This window comes from Bufo bufo, chromosome 9 (assembly GCF_905171765.1).
Source record: "Bufo bufo chromosome 9, aBufBuf1.1, whole genome shotgun sequence".
Classification (NCBI taxonomy): Eukaryota; Metazoa; Chordata; class Amphibia; order Anura; family Bufonidae; genus Bufo; species Bufo bufo.
In genome coordinates, this window is record NC_053397.1 from 147,264,744 (window position 1) to 147,290,536 (window position 25,793).

At 45.0% G+C, this 25,793-nt stretch overlaps 1 protein-coding gene across 1 annotated transcript in view; it reads left to right on the forward strand.

Annotated features, from left to right (window-relative positions):
- Nucleotides 1–25,793, forward strand: part of GUCY2C (guanylate cyclase 2C) — a 715,850-nt gene that overhangs the window by 234,984 nt on the left and 455,073 nt on the right. The window contains 2 exon segments of the mRNA XM_040408779.1: nt 7,587–7,683; nt 18,837–18,951. Coding sequence (XP_040264713.1) covers nt 7,587–7,683; nt 18,837–18,951 — 212 coding nt within the window.

The window sequence follows — 25,793 nt, forward strand, 5'->3', positions numbered from 1 at the left end:
GGACACACGTACATTTAAATTGCTACTGTCCCTATACCTCTGATTCCCTACAGTATATGCTTTATTACAGAGTTATGTTGCGAAGTTTAGAAAAATTTGATTTGACAAGAAATTGAATTGAATTTGATTAGTTCTGAATTAATTTGTCATAAATCACTATAAATCAGGTAAACCCAGACCACTCTGCCTTAGGGAATGGCCACACGGAACGGCCATGCTGCGGGCGGGTTGCAGTCATGCTGCAGTGAAGAATTGCACGGCCAATCAGCCCACAGCTCCTTTCGTTTAATAATGAAGACAGTCCTTTAGTCTGGCACCTTTAAACAGGGGCTGTTGTTGGTATGGAGTTTTGGCTGATTAGGTTGGGGGGACAATATGTATATTATTGCTGTTCTGGCCTACAATCTCCTGCAGGGTATTTGACAGTAAACACTGAATATTAATCAGCTCTGGCATACCCACTTCTCCAACCCCAGCGCTCTCCTGCCCTGCAGGTAGGAGCCCTTCTTCTGCCATCTGCATTTCCACATTATGTTATATCGATGAGATTATGTCATAAGGAACACCCAGCTCCTCCTCTCTCTGCATCTTGCTGACTTTTCTAGGAGACCAAGAAGGATCATTTAAAAGAAGTACAGCCAGCTAAAAATCGCAAGTAATTTACTGCATTTGGACATACAGTAACGTCCAATCTGCGCACCGGGGCTGTGACACTATAAAGTGTCACAGCCCCGGAGACTCTGCTCTCCCGGAGAGCAGAGATCTCCCGGAGAGCAGAGACACCGTGGAAGCCGGCAAGCGCTCCGATTGGCTAGTCTCTACAGACTAACCAATCGGAGAACTTTAGTGTGAAAATGTCAGTTTCAGGCTGTGATCTACACACTGGAGATCATAGCCTAAAATCAGCCATGACCCCCATTGTGCCCCCATTGATATAATGACCCCTGGTAATTTAATTGCCCCCATAATGCCCCCCATATTCCCCCTGCAGCCAGCCTCAGTGTGATGGCAGCGGCTCAGGAACGGAGCCGCTGCCATCAGCAGAGAGTGTCAGCTGTAACTTACAGCTGACACTCTGCTGCTACAGCCGAAATCAGTGCTGGCCGATCTTGGACGTTTAACATAGATAGCCTCCGGGCTGCCATGTATCTAAGGCTGATCAGGTCCTGAGGGTCTGATCAGCCTTAGTGTAAATGTATGTAAATGTAATACAGACTATACAGTGCATTGCAATAGATGACTATTGCAATGCACTGTATAGCCATCAGGCCCACTGGATCTTCAAGATCCGAATGGGTCTTGATAAATAAATAAAAAGTTTAACCACTTCACATACGCCCATAGGATGTAAACATCCTATGGGTGGATGTTTATCTCTGAATGGACGTTCTGGAATGTTCATTCAGAGATGGCAGCTGTACGCTAATCGTGCAGCTGCCGAGCGGGGGGCCCGCTGTCAGCAGGGCAACCCAGAAAGAAGGCAGGGACAGTTCCCAGGTGTCCCTGCCTTCTAGAATCGCTGTATACACAGCGCTCAACAAAAAATTAAAATAAAAACTGTGTCAAAAAAGCCATTTTTGTCACCTTACATCACAAAAAGTGCAACTCCAAGTGAACAAAATGGCAAATGTCCCACAAAATGGCACCAATAAAACCGTCAACTCCGGCTACGCCTACACATTTTGTTGCACTAATGTCGCGCGACAATTTTTATAATGACAGTCTATGGTGTCGCACTGCAAGATGCTGCAACGTTCGATATGGATTTTTCTGTGACTGTTGCGTCGCAATCGCAGCATGTTGCAGTGCGACACCATAGACTGCCATTATAAAAATTGTTGCGCGACATTAGTGCAACAAAATGTTGCGCGACAAATGTCGTCGTGTAGACGTAGCCTGAGTTGACGGTTTTATAAATTTTATTGACGTAGCCTCATGCCACAAAAAAGTGAGCCCCTACATAAGAAAATCGCTCAAAAAATTTAAAAAAATATAGCTCTCAGAACATGGAGACATTAAAACATCATTTTTTTGTTTCAAAAATGCTATTATTGTGTTAAAGTGAAATAAAAAAAAAAGTATACATATTAGGTATCGCTGCGTCCATCACAACCAGCTCTATAAAAATATCACATGACCTAACCCCTCAGATGAACACCTTAAAAAAATAAAATAAAATGGTGCCAAAAAAGCAATTTTTTTGTCACCTTACATTACAAAAAGTGTAACACCAAGCGATCAAAAAGGCATATGCCCCCAAAATAGTACCAATCAAACCATAACTTCATCCTGCAAAAAATGAGACACTACCTAAGACAATCAGTCAAAAAATAAAATAATCTATGGCTCTCAAACTATGGAGACACTAACACATCATTTTTTTAGTTTCAAAAATGCTATTATTGTGTAAAACAAATAAATAATAAAAAGTATACATATTAGGTATTGCCACATCCATGATGATCTGCTCTATAAAAATGTCACATGACCTAACCCCTCAGGTGAACGCTGTAAAAATAAATAAATAAATACTGTGCTAAAAACAACCAATTTTTTGGTCACCTTGCCCCATAAAGTGTAATAATGAATGATAAAAAAATCAGATGTACCCAAAAATGGTACAAATAAAAACATTAACTCTTCCTGCAAAAAACTAGCCCCTTCACTAGCCCCTTCACAAGACGATCGGCAGAAATAAAAATATGGCGTTCAGAAAATGGAGACACAAAAACATAATTTATTTTTCAAAAATTCTTTATGTAAAACTGAAATAAACAAACAAAGTAGACATATTTGATATAATTGCGTCTGTAATAACCTGCTCTATAAAAATAGCACATGATCTACCCTGTCAAATGAATGTTGTAAAAAATAAAAACTGCCATTTTTTGGTTACCTTGCCTCACAAAAACGTAATATAGAGCAATTAAAAATCATATGTACCCCAAAATAGTACCAATAAAAGTGGCACCTTATCCCCTAGTTTCCAAAATGGGGTCACTTTTTGGGAGTTTCTACTGTAAGGGTGCCTCAAGGGGGCTTCAAATGGGACGTGGCATCTAAAAACCAGTTCAGCAAAATATGCCTTCCAAAAACCATACGGAGCTCCTTTTCTTCTGCGCCCTGCCGTGTGTCCTTACATCAGTTCACGACCATACAGTATGTGGGGTGTTTCTGTAAACCGCAGAATCAGGGTAATAAATATTGAGTTTTGTTTGGCTGTTAACCCTTGATGTGTTAAATAAAAAAATGGATTAAAATGGAAAATCTGCAAAAAAAGTGAAATTTAGAAATGTCATCTAAATTCTGCAAATTGTACAAATCTTTCCATTATACCTTATCTCTATGTTGAAATCACTGATCAAGCACTGACAAAACACTGACTGCATAAAGAGGCCTTAGACATGTCATAATAGACAGATCCTGGAGTGTGTGGCATTGCATTCAAATAATGGAGCCATGCATTATCATGCTGCAGCATGAGGTGATGGTGGTGGATGATTGGCACAACAATGGGCCTCAGGATCTCATCACGGTATCTCTGTGTATTCAAAATGCCATCAATAAAATGCACCTGTGTTTGTTGTCCATAACATACGCCTGCCCATACCATAACCCCACTGCCACCATGGGCCACTCGATCCACAATGTTGAAGTCAGCAAACCGCTCACGCCACACACGCTGTCTGCCATCTGCCCTGAACAGTGAAAACGGGGACTCATCCGTGAACAAAACACCTCTCCAACGTGCCAGATGCCATTGAATGTGAGAATTTGCCCACTCAAGTCGGTTACGACGACAAATTGCAGTCAGGTCCAGACCCTGATGAGGATGATGAGCATGCAGATGAGCTTCCCTGAGACGGTTTCTGACAGTTTGTGCAGAAATTCTTTGGTTATGCAAACTGATTGTTGCTGCAGCTGTCCGGGTGGCTGGTCTCAGACGATCATGGAGGTGAACATGCTGGATGTGGAGGTCCTGGACTGGTGTGTTTACACGTGGTCTGCGGTTGTGAGTCCGGTTTGATGTATTGCTAAATTCTCTGAAACACCTTTGGAGACGGTTTATGGTAGAGAAATGAGCATTGCACGGGCAACATCTCTGGTAGACATTCCTGCAGTCAGCATGCCAAGTGCACACTCCCTGAAACGTTGCGACATCTGTGGCAGTGGCGTAACTACCAGGGAAGCAGGGGAAGCAGCTGCTTCGGGGCCCGGGCTGCCAAGGGGGCCCGGCGTCCCGGCAGCGTGTGTGACTGTTTATTTTCAAGTTCATTAAATATCGATGTCTTACTGTTCAGGGCCCCTTCACAGCAGCTGACCAGGCCCCCTCGCTAATGTGATCTCATCTTACTGTTTCCTAAAGTCTGATGTGTCTGGGATACGAACCAAAGTCTAGTGTATCAGAGTGTATTTACCCTCACAACCATAAAGGCTGCATTACAACTGATTGAAAAAAAATAAGACTTCTACTGTTATAGCTGGCTAAGTGTACATCTATACACATGACAGCTGCCCCAACACACCCATCACTGCTATATCTCTATATGACAGCTGTCCCAGCACACTCAGCTCTGCTATATCTCTATATATATGAGCAGCTGTCATGTGTATAGATGTACACTTAGCCAGCTATAACAGTTGAAGTCTCATTTTTTTTCAATCAGCAGCAAGACATCTCTTATGGTCTAGAGCAGGGGTAGGCAACCTTCGGCACTCCAGGTGTTGTGAAACTACAACTCCCAGCATGCATACTTGCTCTGCTCTTCTCAGAACTCTCATAGAAATGAATGGAGCATGCTGGGAATTGTAGTTTCACAACAGCTGGAGTGCCGGAGGTTGCTGATCCCTGGTCTAGAGGTTTGCCTCTGATACAGAAGGTCGTGGGTTCGAATCCCAGCAGAAACCTTTTCTGAAATACAAGCACTGACTCCATATATGGACATACAGGGCGGGACACAGGCTACATCGCATGGCTGACATTGAGGTAAGTAGAAGTGTTTATTTTATTTTTTTTAATACCCGACTGTTACTGCCATGGGGGGAGCGGGGGGCACTTGTTACTGGCACATGGGGGGGGGGGAGGGGTTGGCACCTGATACTGGTACCTTGGGGGGGGAAGAGGGGTTGGCACCTGATACTGGCACCTGGGGGGGGGAGGGGGGTTGGCACCTGATACTGGCACATGGGGGGGGGGGGAGAGGCACCTGATACTGGCACATGGGGGGAAGCACCTGATACTGACACCTGGGGGGGGGGGAGAGGCACCTGATACTGGCACATGGGGGGGGAGAGGGGTTGGCACCTGATACTGGCACCTGGGAGGGGGGGAGGGGGGGTTGGCACCTGATACTGGCACATGGGGGGAGGCACCTGATACTGGCACCTGGGGGGAGGGGGGGTTGGCACCTGATACTGGCACATGGGGGGGGGAGAGGCACCTGATACTGGCACATGGGGGGGAGAGGGGTTGGCACCTGATACTGGCACCTGGGGGGGAGGGGGGGGGGTTGGCACCTGATACTGGCACATGAGGGGGGGGGAGAGGCACTTGATACTGGCACTTTTTTGTGGGGGGGGGGAGATGGCACTATGATACTGGGACATGTGGGGAGGGAGGAGAGAGGCACTTGATACTGGCACATGATGGGGGGGCATTATGGGGGACACTAGGCCGGCAGCCTATCAGAGGCCGGACACTGAGGGGCATCTACTGGGGCACTATATATGGGGCATTTTATACTGGTACATTATGGGGGGCACTAGCAGGAAGGCGGGAGAGGAGCACTATGGAGGCATTTACTGGGGGCACTATATAGGGGTATTTTATACTGGGACATTATGGGGGCACTATGGGGACATTAGCTCAACTGGGGGCATTACAAGGGGGTATTTTTGCACTGTCATATTATAAGGAGAAATATTACTACTGGGGGGGGGGGGCATTATGGTGGGCTTTATTACTCCCCCATGGTATGACCCCCTAGTAGCAGCACCAGCCTCTCCCTGCTCTGCGACCCCACTGCCCCTTCTCCAAATCCTTATTATGAAATCTTTCTCATTAGGATAAAGCACAACATCAGCTCCGCCGAGCCCCCGGCCAAAGTGTGGAAGTGGCGTCCGAGATCCCCAAGGGTCAAGTAACTGTAAGTTTTCATGTGAAATATGTTTATGTTATACACATATAGCATCCACTGTGCCCTACAGTATACCGCTACACTGTGCCCCACAATATACAGTATACGGCTACACTGTGCCAAAGGAGTGGGGTTTACACAGGAGGAGGGAGGTGCGAAGCGCGCTGGGGGGGGCCCTTACAAATATTTGCTGTGGGGCCCAGTCACTTCTAGTTACGCCCCTGATCTGTGGCATTGTGCTGTATGATCAAACTGCACATTTCAGAGTGGCCTTTTATTGTGGGAAGTCTAAGGCACACCTGTGCAATATTCATGCTGTCTAATCAGCATCTTGATATGCCACACCTGTGAGGTGGAATGGATTATCTCGGCAAAGGAGAAGTGCCACTAACACAGATTTAGACAGATTTGTGAACAATATTTAAGAGTAATGGGTCTTTTGTGTATGAAAATGTTTCAGATCTTTGAGTTCAACTCATGCAAAATGGAAGCAAAACCAAAAGAGTTGCGTTTATATTTTTGTTCAGTGTATATTTTGGGGGAGATTTATCAAAAGTCATGCAAAGGAAAACTGGTTTGGTTGCCCATAGAAACCAATCAGATTTCACCATTCAATTTACAAAGGAGCTCTAAAAAAAAATGAAAGGAGGAATCTGGTTTCTATGGGCAACTAAGCCAGTTGTACTTTACACCAGATGAATCTCCACCTTCGTCTATATTTCTTTTGTGTGTTAAATACAATTATTATAATAGACACCATAATTTAAGGTTAAACACTTTTTTGAATGCAACACTACACAATCCATGATCTGTCGTTTGTTACATGTCTTAGAATGTGGATTTGTGAAGTTATGACATGTTTAAGAATGCGGTTTTGTTAAGTTAAAACTACAGTAACTTACCATATTTTTTGTTTTATACGAAAATGTCCATGCATCTTATAAAGCGAATACTATTGCTCATTAGTACAGATTGGGGAACTGATTTGGGGGTCTGATGAAGAATAGGGGTCTGATCTGAAATCTGATGAAGATGGGGGGGTCTGATCTGAGGTCTGAAGAAGATTGGGGTCTGATGAAGATTAGGGGTCTGATGAAGATAGGGGGTCAGATCTGAGGTATGATGAAGATTTGGGTTCTGATCTGTGGTTTGATGACGATTGGGGGTCTGGTGAAGATTGGGAGTCTGATTTGGGATCTGATAAAGATTGGGGGTCTGATCTGAGGTCTAAAGAACATTGGACGTTTGATCGAATGTCTGATGAAGATTAGGGCTTTTATCTGAGGTCTGATGAAAAATGTTTTTTTTTCTTATTTACTAACCTAGGTGCGTCTAATGGTCAGGTGCATCTTATAGAGCAAAAATACAGTAACAATTTTCAACAAACCAAAATGCAATAACTACATAAAACAAAAAAATAATATTGAAACTATTTTTTTCTCGCTATAGTTCTGCTGATGTGTGGCTCACCTGGTACTGTTGAGAATATAACAAACAAAGTGAAAATTCCTGAAGAAATGGTCGTCATTCTCATTGATATTTTCAAGTATGTCTTAACTCATTGTGTGATATAAATAAGCTTAATTTAGTGCACATTCTAATTTGCATTTAAATATGTATTTGTAGGTTATTATGTTTTTTAGTGTAATGTACAATGGTTGTGGAACCACTGTGCCAACTAACCTGTTTGGATATTCCTAAGGGCGTTGTACTGCTGTCAGTCCTCTGGTTTTCACTCTTTAACCCCTATACAGCAATCTGGTCTTTGCTGTAGGGGAGCCATCCGGCTGCTACCTCTTCAAATGGTCCCAGTGTAGTTGTGTAGTTAGCAACTGACCCACAAGGGTCAGAGACATTAGTTCAAAGCACCAAGGGATCACACAATACACATAGTCAGAAACTGGCTGAGGTCAGGCAGGCAGAGTACGTGAGTCCATGAAACTATTTATCAGGTGGCACAGGATCAGGGTCCAGGAATCAGGCAAGGTCGGTATATAGGCAGAAAAATTGATAATAACCTAACAAGATTTGTAGAGACCAGTTCTTTAGCCTAGAACCAAAGGAAACAGATGGCTCTATACTGTACAGGAGAATTATGGGATTTTACTAGTATATGACGTAAAGTCATGATTTTATGAAAGACACGGAGGCGAGTATTGCATAACTTCCTTTACTGACAACCACAGCAGCAAAGAAAAACTGAAGATATTAACATATTGCCATAGCAACTGTCCCTCCCCACACAGTAGACCCTATATAATGTCCATGTGTCTTCATAACTTCCTCTTTCTTGGCGAATGCCACCTCTATCAGAACGACTCCTGGAACCCTCACACGGAGACCTCAGGAAAACTGCGAATCCGCAGATTCGGAAAACTGGAGAGACCACAACCACATCCTTCCTTGGAACCGAAGGTCAACAAAGGAGCCTCCTGCAAACGGAACTGCCGAACTGGAACGGGCAGAAGACACCCCATAGGAACACCTGGATGTACATCATCATTCTATTCAACCTGCAAGAGAATAAAAATTGCATGAAAGGAAATGTTCCATCCAAATTAAGATCCGCCACCTGTAAATCAATCAAATGACATCAACATAAATCATTCAAAAATGACACAGTACAACCCAAATAAGCAATGAGCAATAATCCAAGGGAGGGAAAATACAAAGGGAGGGCAATACTCGCCTCCGTGTCTTTCATAAAATCATGACTTTACGTCATATACTAGTAAAATCCCATAATTTTATTCCAAGACACGGAGGCTTCCTATTGCAAGTTCAAAGCTGCACAACCACGGAAGAAAAAACATGAGGAGCAGGGCGAAAGTAAAATTCCTTAAAAGTCGAAACTCGAGACTAGTCGGCGATCTTCATAATGTCCTCCAAACGAGCTCCCGACACCAACATAGAGGTGGAAGCAGCGCTCCTAGTGGAATAAGCGGTGAATACCGAGGTATCCACCCCTGCCAAAGACATACACCACTTGACCCAACGAGCCAGTGTGGGAGTAGCCACCGGAGCAAAAGGACGCCGATAGGAAAGAAATAATTGAAAACTTTCAGGCGACCTATGCCCAGAGGTACGAGCTTTGTACTCTTGGAGACAAGCAACCGGACAAAGGTAAGGAATGGACGGAAAACTGGGATAAGATACAGAACGAATGTGGGTTTTGGTACGGCGAGAAATATTGAAAGTTACCCCATCCGGGGAAAAAGACCTGGCATCGACATCCAATGCCCTGACATCAGAAACCCTCTTGCAAGATACAAGGCAAAAGAGGGTAACCAACTTGGCAGAGAGCTGGCGAAGAGAAAGCAGAGAGTTAGACGGCCAAGCCGTGAAAAGATCCAAAACCAAGGAAACATCCCAGGTGGAAGAAAAACGTGGCCGAGGAGGCCATGACAAACGTGAACCCTTGAGAAGGCGACAAACTAGAGGATGTTGCCCGGCAGGCCGACCCTCAAAACCCAGATGGAAAGAAGAAATTGCGGAGCGAAAAAGGTTGATGGTGCGGTACGCCTTACCTTCCTCGAATAAAGAAGTTAAAAACTCTAGAACGTCTGAAACGGGAGCTGATCGGGGATCCAAACTCTGTGCGATGCACCAACTAGTCCATGATCCCCAGGCCGCTCTATAGGCCCTTCTGGTGCCAGGAGCCCACGACTGTTCCAAGAGTCTTCTAGCAGCGTCCGAAAGTTCCTCGCCCTGTCCGAAACGCCTGATATTCTGCAAGCCAGCAGACGGAGAGATCCCTCCAGCAATAGCGGGTGTTGTGCGCCTCCGGAGTCTAAGAGAAGCTCTGGCAGGTCCGGCAGGAACAACGGTGGTAATATGAGAAGGTCCAGCAGGTGAGGGAACCATGACTGAGAGGTCCAGAACGGCACAATCAACACTAACTCCGCATGTTGCCAGCGCACCTGGGTCAGGACCCGTGGGATCATCGCAAACGGTGGAAATGCGTAGAGTAGAGGTCCGTGCCAATCCTGCAGGAACGCGTCCACTGCGTCTGGATCCGGGCGCCAACTGAAGAAACGCGGCAACTGAGTATTCAGCCGAGACGCAAACAGGTCGATACAGAACGGACCCCAGAGGGAGGAGATGTGAGAGAACACCCGACCATCTAACTTCCAGTCGCTGCCATCCCTGAGATACCGAGAGTTCCAGTCCGCTTGGATGTTCTGCAGACCAGGGAGATACTCCGCCACCACCGTCACCTGTTGATTGAGACAGAAGGACCAGAACTCCTTGGCCAAGTGAGATAACATGCTCGAATGGGTACCTCCCATGGAGTTGACATATCGGACAGCCGAAACGTTGTCCATGCGTAGGCGAATGCAGGCGCTGGCACTGTGCTTGGCAAAACTGCGGATGGCAAAAGATCCGGCCAGGAGCTCCAGGGCGTTGATATGGAGTGAAGCTTCCTCCTGAGACCAGGGACCTCCAGTGGAAACTCCGTCGCAGTGGGCCCCCCACCCGAGAAGGCTGGCGTCGGAGTCGATGGTGAAATCCGGACGAGGACCGCAATTCGCCTTCCCATTCCATGCCTGAAGGTTCGAGATCCACCAGCGTAACTCGTCCCGAGTCTCGGGATCCAGCGAGATCGTATCTGCGTACGAAGCCCCGGTCTGTAGGTGCGCGTGCTTCAAGCGCTGAAGAGCCCGGTAATGGAGAGGAGCCGGAAACACTGCTTGGATGGACGAGGAGAGGAGTCCTATGATCCGTGCCAGGTGACGAAGTGTAATCCGTTGAGCGGTCAGCGTCTTGCGTAGCTCCTTGCGTATGGACCGGAGCTTCGCCAGAGGGAGGCTGAGAGTTTCCGAGACGGAATCCACCGAAAAACCGAGGAATTCCATAACTCTGGATGGGTCCAGGGACGACTTCTCGTAGTTGATGAGGAAACCTAGACGGGATAGGAGGTTCATAGTTACCTGTAACTGCGAGCGGAGAACAGCGGGGTCCTGGGCCATAAGAAGGAGGTCGTCCAGGTAGATGATCAACCTGATCCCGCGACTGCGGAGCCAAGCTACCACTGGGCGCATGACCTTGGTGAAGCACCAGGGGGCCGAAGACAGACCGAAGGGAAGGCAAGTGAAACGCCAAACCTGATCTTTCCACAGGAAATGGAGGAGATCCCTGGATGACCTCGAGACCGGGACAGTGAGATAGGCATCCTTCAGATCTAACTTCACCATCCAATCCCCTTGAAGGAGGAGATCCCTGAGTAGGTGAATACCCTCCATTTTGAAGTGCCTGTAACGAACGAACCTGTTTAGTGGTTTGAGGTTTATGACGGGGCGCATCTGCCCCCCTTTCTTTCGTACCAAGAAAATACTGCTGAGCAGACCTACCGAAGGGTAAGGCACCAACTCGATTGCGCCCTTGAGAAAGAGGTCTGAGAGTTCCTTGTCTATGGCCAGCGACGCAGGCCTGGACGTTGGAATGGGAGGGGGAGCAGGGAGATGATAAGGGGACTGAACCAGTTCTATCTGGAAACCCTGGATAGTGGCTAACACCCAGCCGTCCGACGTGATTGATTCCCAAGCATGAGAAAAAAGTCGGAGTCTGCCCCCTACACGAACTGGAAAAGAAAGAAGACGAGGAACACTTACCAAGGGGACGACGGAACCCGAAGTTTCCTCTGAACGGTCTTCGGCTAGGAGCACCTCGGGATGGGAAGAAACTCTGTGAAGGCCTTGCGTCCTGGAAGGAGGATCGTTGATTAAAGGGTCTTTGACCATAGGAGCCTCTGCCCGAGCCTCGGGCATGGAAGGAGGAGCGGCCGGCAGAGCGGCCCCTGAAGTTGCCGGCCCTTGAGGAAAAACGGCCCTGGAATACCTTCCTCATGGAAGATTGAGCCTTGTCAAGGGCCGTAAAGGCTCCGACAAATTTTCCCATGTCCTTAATAAATGAGTCCCCAAACAGGAGACCCTGAGCATCACTTCCAGCCTCAGTGAGGGACAAATTCACTAATTTGGGCTCAATTTTAAACAAAATAGCCTTACGGCGTTCAATAGACAGGGAACTGTTGACGTTGCCTGCTATACAGATGGCCCTTTGGATCCACCCACGGAGTTCCTCCGGATCCACTGATGTGTTGGACTCTCTGGCTATCTCTGCCATGTCAAAGATCTTGGCCAGTGGGCCGAAAACGTCCAGGAGTTTGTCCTGGCATGCTTTTAAGGCCGATTCAAGGCCCTTTCTGGGGTTCCACCCAGACTTAGATAAGAATTGGATCATTTTTGGATCCACTGACGGGGTCTCACAAACCTTATTCGCCACAATGGGTCTAGGGCATTCTGCTTTCATCTTATTGCGAGCCTCTTTAGATAGAGGGCAACGCACCCGAGCCTCTAGGTATTGTGCCACATGGTCAAGGGGAAGCCATTCGGAAGATCTAGGGTGGTGGAGATTGTCGGGGTCAAAAAGGGGATCTCCAAGGGGGTCGGTTAGGACGCCCGAAGGACCCTGTATAACGTCCGAGGACGAAGCGCCCAGAGGCGTAGAGGTAGGAGCCGAAACCAAGTCGGCAGGGGCAGAATCGGACATCTCGTCCTCAGGGAAAACCATGTCCTCAAATCTCACCTCCTCATCAGAGTCGACCTCAGAGTCGATCTCAGTTTCAGGGTGCGTTCTCGCACACTTCCAATTCCGCGCCCGTTCTGCCCGGCGGGATGAGGCTCTTTTGCGCGATAACGCGCTCTCTTGGGTGGCATTGGTCTCACCAATCAAAGTGTTTCTGGAGGCGTGAGGTACAGGTATTTCAGCTTGTATTGTGTCACTAGAGACACCAGGGCGTGCTGAGAGGGCATCGGAGATGGACCTGGTTAGGGTATTGGTAACGGTCCCCATAGCAGCCATAATGGCTTCAGACACTGACCGCTGAAAGGCTTCCGCAGAGAATGCGGTGCCAGCGGCTGCAGGAGCAGGAGAAGAGACCTGCGCGTCTCTCCCTGTCTCTGAGGGATGCCCAGTATAAGACATGATAACAACAGTATAATATATATGCCCAGGGAAAAGTGGCCAGTAAGTAAGCAGATGGGTCACACAAAGAGGGGGCTGTAAAACCACCTAGCAACTAACTAAACTGAAGAATTAGGGGCACACAGAGGGTAGTCACCCAGCAAGTGTGCACACAGGAGAAGAGACAGAACGGAACAAGCCCAGGGAGGAAGTGGGCGTGGCTACCGACGAGAGGGAACAAGCTGCACTAGAGGGAAGAACAGAGAAGGGAAAAAAAGACCACAAGAAAATGGCCGCCGCAAGATCACAGGCGGCCGAAGTCTCGCGAGATTACGGCTCCAGCACCAGACACCGGCTGGAAACTGAGAGACAAAAGCGGTAAGCTCTAACAGAACCGGCGTCTGGCCCCCACCAGAGACTAGAGGGGGGAAGAGGGAGGAGGTAGATCGCGCAGGGTAGAGGGAGATAAGAAATTAACCCATGCATCCCCCGATCCCGCTCCCAGAAGGGAGACAGGAGCAGGAGGCACAGGGAACGAACAATAAAAACGGCAGGCAAAACCTGGGGAAGCAAACCTAAATAGATATACCTTAATATAAATAAGTGTACCCCTGCGATAACCTGAATAATAATAATAAAAGAACAAACACAAAATGAACTACAATCCTTATAGTAGATGCTGCAAGATTAGAGTATACTTAGCTTGTGGCAGCAGCAAAGAAAGAGGAAGTTATGAAGACACATGGACATTATATAGGGTCTACTGTGTGGGGAGGGACAGTTGCTATGGCAATATGTTAATATCTTCAGTTTTTCTTTGCTGCTGTGGTTGTCAGTAAAGGAAGTTATGCAATACTCGCCTCCGTGTCTTGGAATAAAATCTGATTACCTAAAGTAAAAGCCATGCAGCAACTCACAGAACATATTACCCTAGCAGTGCTGCAACTGAGCAAAGATATAATGAACAATGTCCCTAATTCACACATAGAAAGCTGGCACCTGTGCACACAGGACAGTGGTGGCCATGAACCACCATTATAACAGTACCCCTCCTTCCCTTTCATATCCTTACAACCTCTCTTCTTTGAACTGGAGTGTTGCAGATATATCCTTAGAAGGGCAGGGGCATCAATATTGGTATGATTGAAGATGTTTTGAGGCATCACCTTTTGATTCGCTATATCAACTTATTTTTGGATAACAACTCTCAAAGTTTACTCTGACATGTTCAGATTTTGCTTGAGTTTCAAATACAGACAGAGGGTAAACTCAACCCTAGGGTGGTACCTGGGACCAGATTATTAGGACCATCATAAGGATGATGTGGAGGCAGGTTTTCATCCTTCTTCCTGATGAAAATGTTGGCATAACAGGCATATGCAAAAGGTAGATCTTGCAGATGTTAGAGTACAGGTGGATTCTGGACAGGCTGCACAGAAGACTGGCATCAGGAGTGACAGGCAGAACCCCAACAATGACTATGCACAGAGTTGCATTCAAGAAACAGACTTTGTAGGCAAACTAATGCAATCCAAGCAGAAGTGGACAAGTAGACACAGGCAGAACATGCAGGGAAATTTTCTCTGTATGGAGCACATCCACTTAACGCTCCAAAGGCACAGTAATGTACTGACGCAGGTCACGACAAAGGACTTTTTCAAACACTTGATGGGTATACGGTACTGGTTCACCAATGCCTGAAGCAGAAAGCGTAGAGTCTAGGAAGGCCTTGATGGTAAACTGTGTACTACTGAAAAACAAAGATACTGGTAAAGTCAATTTTGGAGAGAACTGTTTTTCACCTGGGACCATCTATCTTATGGTATGATTGAGAGTCTTTTGAGCACAAGTGCAGACATACAGCCCCTTGGTATCACAACACAGACATAAGTTGTTTGAATGCCTATGCAGATGTTCAGACAATTTGAGTCTGTCCACTTGCATGGGTTCTGGTGCAGACGAAGAAGAAGTAGAAGAAATCAGACATCTCTGCAAAGAAGGCACTAGCTGAGGAGGTAATCAGAATAACTCCCTGGATCAACGACCCATCTCTAGTAGCTAAAGCCTGTAATATTATTACACTCCAGAAATACATCCAGGCCCGTCTTGAACTCTTAGTGAATTCACCATCACCACCTCCTCAGGAAGAGTGTTCAATAGTCTCATTGCTCTTAACGTAAAGAATAATCTTCTATGTCTGTGTACAAACCTTCTTTCCTCCAGACACAGAGGATTTCCCCTCGTCACAGTCACAGTCCTGGGGATAAATAGATGATGGGAGAGATCTCTGTACTGACCCCTGATATATTTATACATAGTTATTAGATCTCCCCTCAGTTGTCTTTTTTTCTAAAGTGAATAACCCTAATTTTGATCATCTTTCAGGGTACTGTAGTCCACCCATTCCAGTTATTATTTAGTTTCCCTCCTTTGAACCCTCTCCAGCTCTGCTATGTGTGCCTTGTTCACAGGAGCCCAGAACTGTACACAGTACTCCATGTGTGGTCTAACTAGTGATTTGTAAAGTGGCAGAACTATGTTCTCCTCACGGGCATCTATGCCCCTTTTGATGCAAACATTATCATATTGGCCTTGGCAGCAGCTGCCTAACACAGGTTTCTACAGCTTAGTTTGCTGTTCCCTAAAATGGTCCTTTTCCAGGTCCTTTTCCATGTCACTGTTACCCAGTGTTTTACCATTTAGTATGTACTAATGACTTGCATTATTCCTTCCCATGTGCATAACCTTACATTTGTCACTTCTCTGCCCAAGAATCCAATCTTTAAGGTATGGACGTGCCTAGAGCTCGATAAGAAAGGGGCACAATAGGGAAGTACATTCTTTGACGTATATGTGATATACAATGGAGGCTCACTTTATTTGGTTGTGCTAATATAGGCACAACCCTATTGTAGACTTATTAGACAAAGGCCTGTCTTCAGGAGGAAGAGATAAAAATCCTGCTTCGGCACTACGAAACCCAGTCAAGACAGTCTTGTGTTAAAGAATCTTCTTTATTCCATAAAAAAACATACAGGGTAAAAAAACAACGCGTTTCGGGGAATTATGATCCCCTTCATCAGGTTAGCATGTATAGATAATCATATGGTACAGGTGCAGGTATATAAATGGTAAAAAACCGCCAAAAAAACGCATCTGTGGGTGGTTTCTGTGTAGTGGTACCACTCACATCTGTTGGAAGTATGTATACACATCAAAGTATTCTCATTTCCATGTTTATTGGCAATAAATCATTTATTAAAGTGACTGGTGTGGATTTACTTTGTTTATTAAATGCACTTAGAGAGGTTGTTGTATTGATTATTCAAATGAGTATTTAGAATAGAGGCAGTGGAGAACGAACCTAGGTCACGTGATCGTGGGGTTCCTGACCACATGACCGTTTCCATGGAGGCCCTGTATGTTGTTGTGGAAGAGTGGTGTTTTACAGGGTCAGCTCACCAGCAGGCCCTCATCTACAATCTTTTAGATGGTCAGCTCACCTGCAGGCCCTCGCATATAATGTTTTTGAGGGTCAGCTCACCAGCAGGCCGTCACCTACAATCTTTTAGATGGTCAGCTCACCTGCAGGCCCTCGCATATAATGTTTTTGAGGGTCAGCTCACCAGCAGGCCCTCAACCATAATGTTTTACAGGGTCAGCTCACCAGCCAACCCTTACCTACAATCTTTTAGAGGGTCAGCTCACCAGCAAACCCTCACCTACAATCTTTTACAGTGTCAGCTCAACAGCAGGCCCTCGCATATAATGTTTTTGATGGTCAGCTCACCAGCAGGCCCTCAACCGTAATGTTTTACAGGGTCAGCTCACCAGCAGGCCCTCGCCCATAATTTCTTCAATGGTTAGCAAAGCAGCGGGCACTCGCCCATAAATTCTTCAATAGTCAGCTCAGCAGCAGGCACTCACCCATAATTTTTTCGATGCTCAGATCAGCAACAGGCACTCGCCTCTAATGTTTTAGAGAGTCAGCTCTGCAGCAGACCCTCACCCCTAATGTTTTAGATTGTCAGCTCAGCAGCAGGCCCTCCCCCATAATGTTTAGAGGGTCACCAGCAGGCCCTTGCTCCTAATGTTTTTGAGGGTCACCAGCAGGCCATCAATCATAATTTTTCAATGGTCTATGATGCCCTCCTTTATGTGTAATAAAGGATGTATTTGAGTGCCGATTCCTTGTAATTTTTAGAAGCCCTTTCACTTAGTGCATAGGCTTTAAGAGTGTAGGAGTCCCACTACCTGAACAATTTTACCACAATGTGAATCAGGCCCTCCATTATGTGATATACAGGTTGCCTTGTAATTTTTGGCAGCACTTGCACTTTATATACAAGTAAATATACAGGAAAGAATGTTTCCTAACAATTTTTCCTCTAAAATCGATTATATCTTCGGTTTTGTGCGTATTATTGTCAGTCTGTAAAAGTGGCGTACTTTTGGACAACATCGTTCCCAGCAGCGACCTGGGAGTCCAAGATGCATCCAGACATCCTCCCCATGCTGTTCCTGAACCATTCTGATGGTGTTTCCATCAATTTCTGACCTTTTCCTATGAACCAGACACCCTGCCCTCTTCAGAGCAGGGGGTGACTGGTTTAATGCTCGGGTTCTCCCATTGACTTCCATTGTGCTCGGGTGCTTGTGCTTATGTGTGGAAAACATAACATTTTTAAAACTGAATTAGGCATAGATCCATGCTCCAGCTGATGCCAATAAATAGATCTGCCAATGTTGACAGAGGCTATTTATCACTGACCCAATGACGCCACCGCCATTGTCTGCCTGTTCATCACGTGCCATCCTGTACTGTTGTCCCTGCTGCCACTACTACCCCTTCACAGGCACATATCTTGCCTTGTCTGTTAAGTTCCATACTGTACTGCTGCTCCCAAAAATGGGTACAATTTTCCTCTGCTTTTGTAAAAACAAAAGCCGTTGCTTCTTCGCTTTCTCAGAACTCAGGTACACTGTCACAGGCACATAACACAAAACTTCTTGATACTCCCCAAAAAGCAATAATTTTTGGACAGCTTGTTATAAACAAGGCATTACTTCTTCAGATACCGCCATGTGTGTGTAAACACCAGCAGACATCTTCCCCCACAATGGATAGTTTTTGGACCGTTTTTTTATTTAAAAAAACATAACAAATCTAACAGTGCAGTGTGTTTTTAAACCGGCTGTTACCGCAAGCTACTACGTGCTTACCCATAACTATATACAGTATGTTGCTGTCACTTTGGCATTACTAATGCTTTTGTGGCATTAAAAAGCTCGAAAGGGGTTGAATAAAGAACTTGGAGACCTCAGTAAGTACCCAAATTGAATCTGACGACCAATACGTTCTAATCAGAGCTGAAAAAAGTTCAAGAAATTCACCCTTCTCTAACTTGCCAATTAAAGATGGAATATTAAAATGACTTTCGATTTTAGATTCAAATGGTGGTAGGTATGGTATTGCTGGGGTTCTATGTGGTTGTAGTATGCATTTAATTTATGTAAATATTTTATTTTTTTCATTCACTAGCTTTTGTCTTTAAATTCATATATCACATACAGAGAAAATAATTTTAAAGAATTAAACTCATAAATATACATATTCTCTATACACTCTTATTATTGTTATAAATTTGCTTTGTATTTTAAAATTCAACATATTCTGATGCAACATAAAGGATAGCTTACTGTAATTAATGAATGTCTTTACTTTTCTTCACATAGTCCCGAGTATTTTGAGAATAAAACCTCTCTGCCCTATATGAAGAATGTATTGGTGTTAACCCTGCCTCAGTCAAATTTTAGTGGAATATCTAACAGTTCTAACATAACTCAACAGGTAGGTCACTGAATATTGTGATGATTAGCTTAAATGGTGACTTCAGATATACAGTACAGACCAAAAGTTTGGACACACCTTCTCATTCAAAGAGTTTTCTTTATTTTCATGACTATGAAAATTGTAGATTCACACCGAAGGCATCAAAACTATGAATTAACACATGTTGAATTATATACATAACAAACAAGTGTGAAACAACTGAAAATATGTCATATTCTAGGTTCTTCAAAGTAGCCACCTTTTGCTTTGATTACTGCTTTGCACACTCTTGGCATTCTCTTGATGAGCTTCAAGAGGTAGACCCCTGAAATGGTTTTCACTTCACAGGTGTGCCCTGTCAGGTTAAATAAGTTGGATTTCTTGCCTTATAAATGGGGTTGGGACCATCAGTTGCGTTGAGGAGAAGTCAGGTGGATACACAGCTGATAGTCCTACTGAATAGACTGTTAGAATTTGTATTATGGCAAGAAAAAAGCAGCTAAGTAAAGAAAAACGAGTGGCCATCATTACTTTAAGAAATGAAGGTCAGTCAGTCAGCCGAAAAATTGGGAAAACTTTGAAAGTAAGGGCTATTTGACCATGAAGGAGAGTGATGGGGTGCTGCGCCAGATGACCTGGCCTCCACAGTCACAGGACCTGAACCCAATCGAGATGGTTTGGGGTGAGCTGGACTGCAGAGTGAAGGCAAAAGGGCCAACAAGTGCTAAGCATCTCTGGGAACTCCTTCAAGACTGTTGGAAGACCATTTCAGGGGACTACCTCTTGAAGCTCATGAAGAGAATGCCCATAGTGTGCAAAGCAGTAATCAAAGCAAAAGGTGGCTACTTTGAAGAACCTAGAATATGACATATTTTCAGTTGTTTCACACTTGTTTGTTATGTATATAATTCCACATGTGTTAATTCATAGTTTTGATGCCTTCATAGTCATGAAAATAAAGAAAACTCTTTGAATGAGAAGGTGTGTCCAAACTTTTGGTCTGTACTGTAGTTCAAGCAATAGTCTTATTATTTTTTCCAAAACGGATTCAAAAAATACTTGCTTACTTCAGCATGTAAACACACAAAAAACACAGTCCATGTGAAGTGGTCTGACTCACAGTCCTCTGTAGTTCTTGGTTTCCACCACCAGCTTGAGGGGGAAAAGACTTGGCAATAGCAGGCTTCTCCGTTGAAATACTCCACATAGCTAAACTCCCAGTCTATCACACGTCCAGACTAGGAACCACACCCCCAGCTCTCCTGGGCTTCCTAGCTTATATAGGCCAGCCAAAACCTGGTCTGGATACGTGGGAGTAGTCATCCCACCCTGCTCTTTGACTACTCCAATGGAACCTGGCCCGGATCAGCTGTAGCCAGCAGCTAAACTACTACTAACAAGTGTCAGTAACCTAGGGTTACTGACAAAATGTTACCGGTTCATTTCACCGAGGCCAGGCACCTCGGTGACACGTATCTATAGTCTACTATGGCACCTTGTGCCTTCTCACACTATTCACAGAACTAGTACTGCATACTACAGGGTGGCCCATGAAAAAGCCTCCAGTGATAGTATGACAAGATAAAGCAAGTGGATTCTTATTTTTTTTTATTACCCACAAAAGGCTCTGAAAGTGGTCCCCGTTCACATCTATGCATCTTTGGGCACGTCGGATCAAGTTTAGGGTTGAGCAAAACTTTGCGAGTTTGGGTACCTGGACCCGAACCTGGACGTTTCCACTGAAGTTCGGGTTCGGTGTTTGGGTGATTTATTTATTTTTCGTTATAACATGGTTATAATGGAAAATAATAGCATTCTTAAGACAGAATGCTAATAAAAATGGACATTAAGGGGTTAAAAAAAAAACTCACCTCATCCACTTGATTATGCACATCTTCTTTCTTCAGGACCTGCAAAAGGACCTGCGGTGACGTCACCGCACTCACCATGTGGTGAGCGTGGTGACGTCACTGCAGGTCCTTTTGCAGGTCCTGAAGAAAGAAGACGTGCGAGATGAAGGCTGTGCGATCAAATGGATGAGGTGAGTTTTTTTAATTATGTTTAACCCCTCAATGTCCATGTTACTTAGCATTCTGTCTTAAGAATGCTATTATTTTCCGTTATAACCATGGTATAATGGAAAATAATAAAGTGAGGTTCGGGTCCCCATTGACTTGAATAGGGTCCGGGTTCGAGTTCGGGTTAAGTTTGGGTCCTGAACGCGAACTTTGACCTGAAGTTCGACCGACCTGGCCCGAACTTCACCGGGTTCCCTCATCTCTAATCATATTGGCTGATACTGCTTGCAGCTTTTTAGCAGTGATGCTGCGGATAGTGTTATTTTCCTTGAGTTCATCCAGGGGATGTGGATTGTTAGCAGACACTTTCTGTTTTCAATTTTCCCACAGATAAAAATTGCACGTGGATAAGTCTGGGGAACGTGGTGGCCATAACCCCTTGCTCACAGGTCGCTCATCCGTAAACAGTTCATAACCTGTTCCAGTGAGTTCTGTGAGGTGAGGCATGTTGCCCCATCTTGTTGAAAAAAGCAGGACATTTTTCTTCTGCAATATCACTGCTGAAGAACTGCAAGCAGTATCAGCCAACATAATCCGACGTGCCAAAACATGCATAGATGTGGGACCACTTTCAGAATCTTTTGTGACTTGTGGGTAATTAAAAAAAAGACAATCCACTTGCTTGTTCATCTTGTCATACTATCGCTGTAGGCGGGCTACTTTTTCATGAGCCACCCTGCATAAGGCAACATGTTCCTTTGCAGACTAGGTGACTGCACTTTGTTTTTGCTGTACAATGTGTGAACTGTTCAGGACCCTAAAGAAGCTCCTGTCCTCAACTTTAGGAAGTGTTTTACACCTTTTTAGCAGTGTGTTACTCAAAATTATATGAAGGGACTTGTTTGATTTGTTTTAGTTATCTACTTATAGCCCAAGTTATTTCCTATATATTGGATAAGCGATAACTGCTAGATCAGTGGCGGTCTGATCACTCACCGATCTAGCAGTTATAATTACCAAAATATCCCCTTTAATCCATAGTATTCCATATCTTCGGTTGACATTTATGGGGCTTTGAAACCAATTACCAGTTTTCCATTTAGTTCCATATAGGTCACAACTTACATTACTTTTAAATTACAATGATTGTTATTAAACAAATGAATAATTGAACATTTTATTGATTATTTTCCTTCTGTCCGATGGGACAAAAAAATATTATGTATATGGGCATCTTAACACCAGGAACAGATTTTGGACCAAAGTGACCAACTGACACATTGTTGATACAAAGAACAAATTTTTATATTGGACAGTTTTTAAGGGTTCACAGACTGCCCACTGCCCCCTGTACCATAGTTCATTGAACATTCACTCCATAACCACTGCATTTTTAAAAACATAAATCAAAATTAAATATCTGTGTAAATGAAAACCAACCATGCCTTGTACTTTGAAGTGCCTGCTCACATTGTGTTTGTAAACTGCTTTCAGTGTATGTGACAGGAAAGCTCTCAGCACATACTTATACTTTAATATAAAACCACCCAGGAACAGATTTACTAAGATGTAGTAAGACTGGCATTTCATACACTGGTCTTAGTGCAAAGTGCGCTGTTGTAAGATGTGAAAGGACTATTAAGAGGTGCAAGCTTCTTAATAATTTTGTTGTATCTCAGTAGGTCCATGAACCAGAAATGTAATCTAGGTCACCTAGGAGGTGATGTAGGTTTCTGGTGTACTGTACTAAGTTTTCTGGCACATAAATTTGTCAGGCTGCATAGGCCAAACCCTGGCTACTTTTCTGAAAAGTGGCAAGCATGGCGTTGAGGCAGAAAGGTCCAAATTTTTGCACAAAGCAACTTTTGCACAAAAGATTTGCAACTTTTTGGCACCATATTTATAGCATAGGGGATTAATATATTTCCTCCCAAATTCTGAGATTTTCCAGTATAATCTGTATAGTTATTCAATCTCCAAGGACAGATCTCAGGAAAATTGAGTTTTAATGATCTATTGTTAATTTAAATAGTTGCAATGAACCAATTGCTTTTTGGTTTTAAATTTTTTTGTATTTTTTTAAATTAGGGTACAACCCAAATCATTGGGAAATATAACCTGTGATAACCCCCTCCAGTCATGCTAAACACACGTTTAGACAATACACTGGCTGCAGGGCAGGCCAGCACCTCCAAGGCGTAAAGGGCAAGCTCAGGCCATGTGCCCAATTTGGAGACCCAGAAGTTGCAGGGGGCAGAACTATCAGTCAGTTCATGTAGGCATGTGCAAACATATTGCCCCACCATGTCTCACGTCCCCGTGATGTTCACGATCCAATTGGATATCTGCTCTATCATCTTTCAATGTTCTTTTATGCGCCTACCATGGTGATCACGGGTAACGGGGAATCAGGGTTCCAGGCCGGAGAGGGAGCCGAGAAAGGGATACCGCATCCAAGGGAGGTCAATGGATGAAATCTGATCAGGTGGAAACATGCAAGGAAGGCAGCAGATGCGCGGCAATTACCCACTCCCGTCTCGGAGAGGTAGTGAGGATAAATAACAATACAGGACTCTTAAGGTGCCCTTTTATTGGAATGATTAATTAAAAATTACAGGAAATGTCACTGCAGTATTTTGGATTGGGAAACATTAGACAGGAGAGGCCCTGCTGCCGCTTTGTTGACTATAGATAACTTCTGTCTGATCGCACTTTCCTGTGACATCCACAATCCATTTGGATATCTTCTCTATCAACTTTCAATGTTCTTTTCTGAGCCTAACATGTTAATCACGGTTATCGGCGACTCAGGGTTCCATGCCAGAGAGTGAGCGTGAGAAAGGGAGACCTCATCCAAGGGAGGTCAATGGCTGCAATGGGATGAAGCGGAAATGTGGGACAGGTTTCCCACATTTATTAAAGCAGAAAGATCGAATGAAAGGGCCAATTAAAGACGAATTTTAGAAATTTAAGTCCCTGTCACCTATGCAGAGCAGGGGTTTTTCATCGGCAGAAATGGGTTAATGTCACCCACCAATGGAACAGATTATTTTTAAAAACTTTGGTCCCTGTCACTTATGCAAAGCAGGGGTTTATTCACGGCAAAAATTGTAAATTGTCACCCAAGAATGTAACAGAAAAATTTGCGAAATATATTACCTGTTTATTAGGTAGAGCAGGGGTCTATCACAGCCAAAAATTGTTGAATGTCACACGAAAATGTAACAGACAAATTAGTGAAATTTATTAAGCTGTCAACTAGGCAGAGCATGGGTATATCACACCCAAAAACTGGTGAATTTCACCAAAAAATGTAACAGACAAATTAGTGATTTTTTTTTACCTGTCTACTAGGTACAGCAGTGGTATATCACACCCAAAAATTGGTGAATTTCACAATTTCACCTGAAAATTTAACAGACAAATTAGTGAAATGACATAAAATAAAATAAAAAGTATGAGGTGGAGGTCCATATGTAGTAGGAGCTTGAGGAGGATGTAGAGGTGTAGCTGGAAGCAGTGGTGGAGGAGGAGGAGGTAGCCAACACTGGTTTTTGGTTTTAATTTAAATTTTTTTAATTAGGGTACACTCCAAAAGAGTGTGAAATATCCAAAATATGAGCAATTGCGCTGTAGTATAACAATGGCTGGTTAAGGCCGGTATACATGTCTATTCTGCACAAGGTACGGACAAGTCCTGTGGGATCCATGCCTGGTTCATTTTAATGAACGTGAGCTTGTCCACATTGGCTGTGGACAGGCGGCTGCGCTTGTTTGTGATAACGCCCCCTGCCAACACACGTTCAGATAATACACTGGCTGTTGAAGGGGACAGGCCCGTCATTCAGTACGTGTAGGCGTGTGCACAAATACTGCTCCACCATGTTGGTGAAATGCTACCTCCTGCAAAGACGTTCCATATCAGCTGGTTGTTGTCGCGTGCTGACAAAGCTTTTCCACATTTCTGTCAAGCTAACCCTGCCTTCTGAGGTGCTGCCGGTGCCCCCGCTGCGTTGCCAACCTCTTCCTCCTCCTCTGCCTTCGCCTTGTGCTTCCACTGTGCCCCCGCTGTTAGGTGGGAATGCCACCAGCAGCGCGTCTACCAGCGTGCGCTTGTACTCGCGCATCTTATGATCACGCTCCAGTGAGGGAATTAAGGACTGTACGTTATTCTTGTAACAGGGATCCAGCAGCGTGGCCACCCAGTAATCAGCACAAGTTAGAATGTGGGCAACTCGGCGGTCGTTGCGGAGACACTGCAGCATGTAATTGATCATATGTGCCAGGCTGCCCAGAGGCAACGAAAAGCTGTCCTCTGTGGGAGGTGTATCGTCTGTGTTCTCTGTATCGCCCCAGCCACGCACAAGTGATGGCCATGAGCTGGTCTGGGTGCCACCCTGCTGTGAACATGGTTCTTCCTCCTCCATCTCCTCCTCCTCATCCTCCACCTCGTCATCCTCCAGAACTGTGCCCTGGCTGGACAATTGTGTACCTGGCATTTGTGGGTGCAGGAACCCACCCTTGGAGCCACTTTTGAATGACTGGCCGGAAACCGTATGAAATGATCCCTCTTCCTCCTCCTCCTCCTGTGCCATATCCTCTTCCATCATCGCCACAGCGTTTTTTCAAGGAGGCATAGAAGTGGGATAGTAACGCTGAGAATGGCGTTATCAGCACTGGCCATGTTGGTGGAGTACTCAAAACAGCACAACAAGGAACACAGGTCTTGCATGGAGGCCCAGTCATTGGTGGTGAAGTGGTGCTGTTCCGCAGAGCGACTCACGCATGCGTGCTGCAGCTGAAACTCCACTATCGCCTGCTGCTGCTCGCACAGTCTGGCCA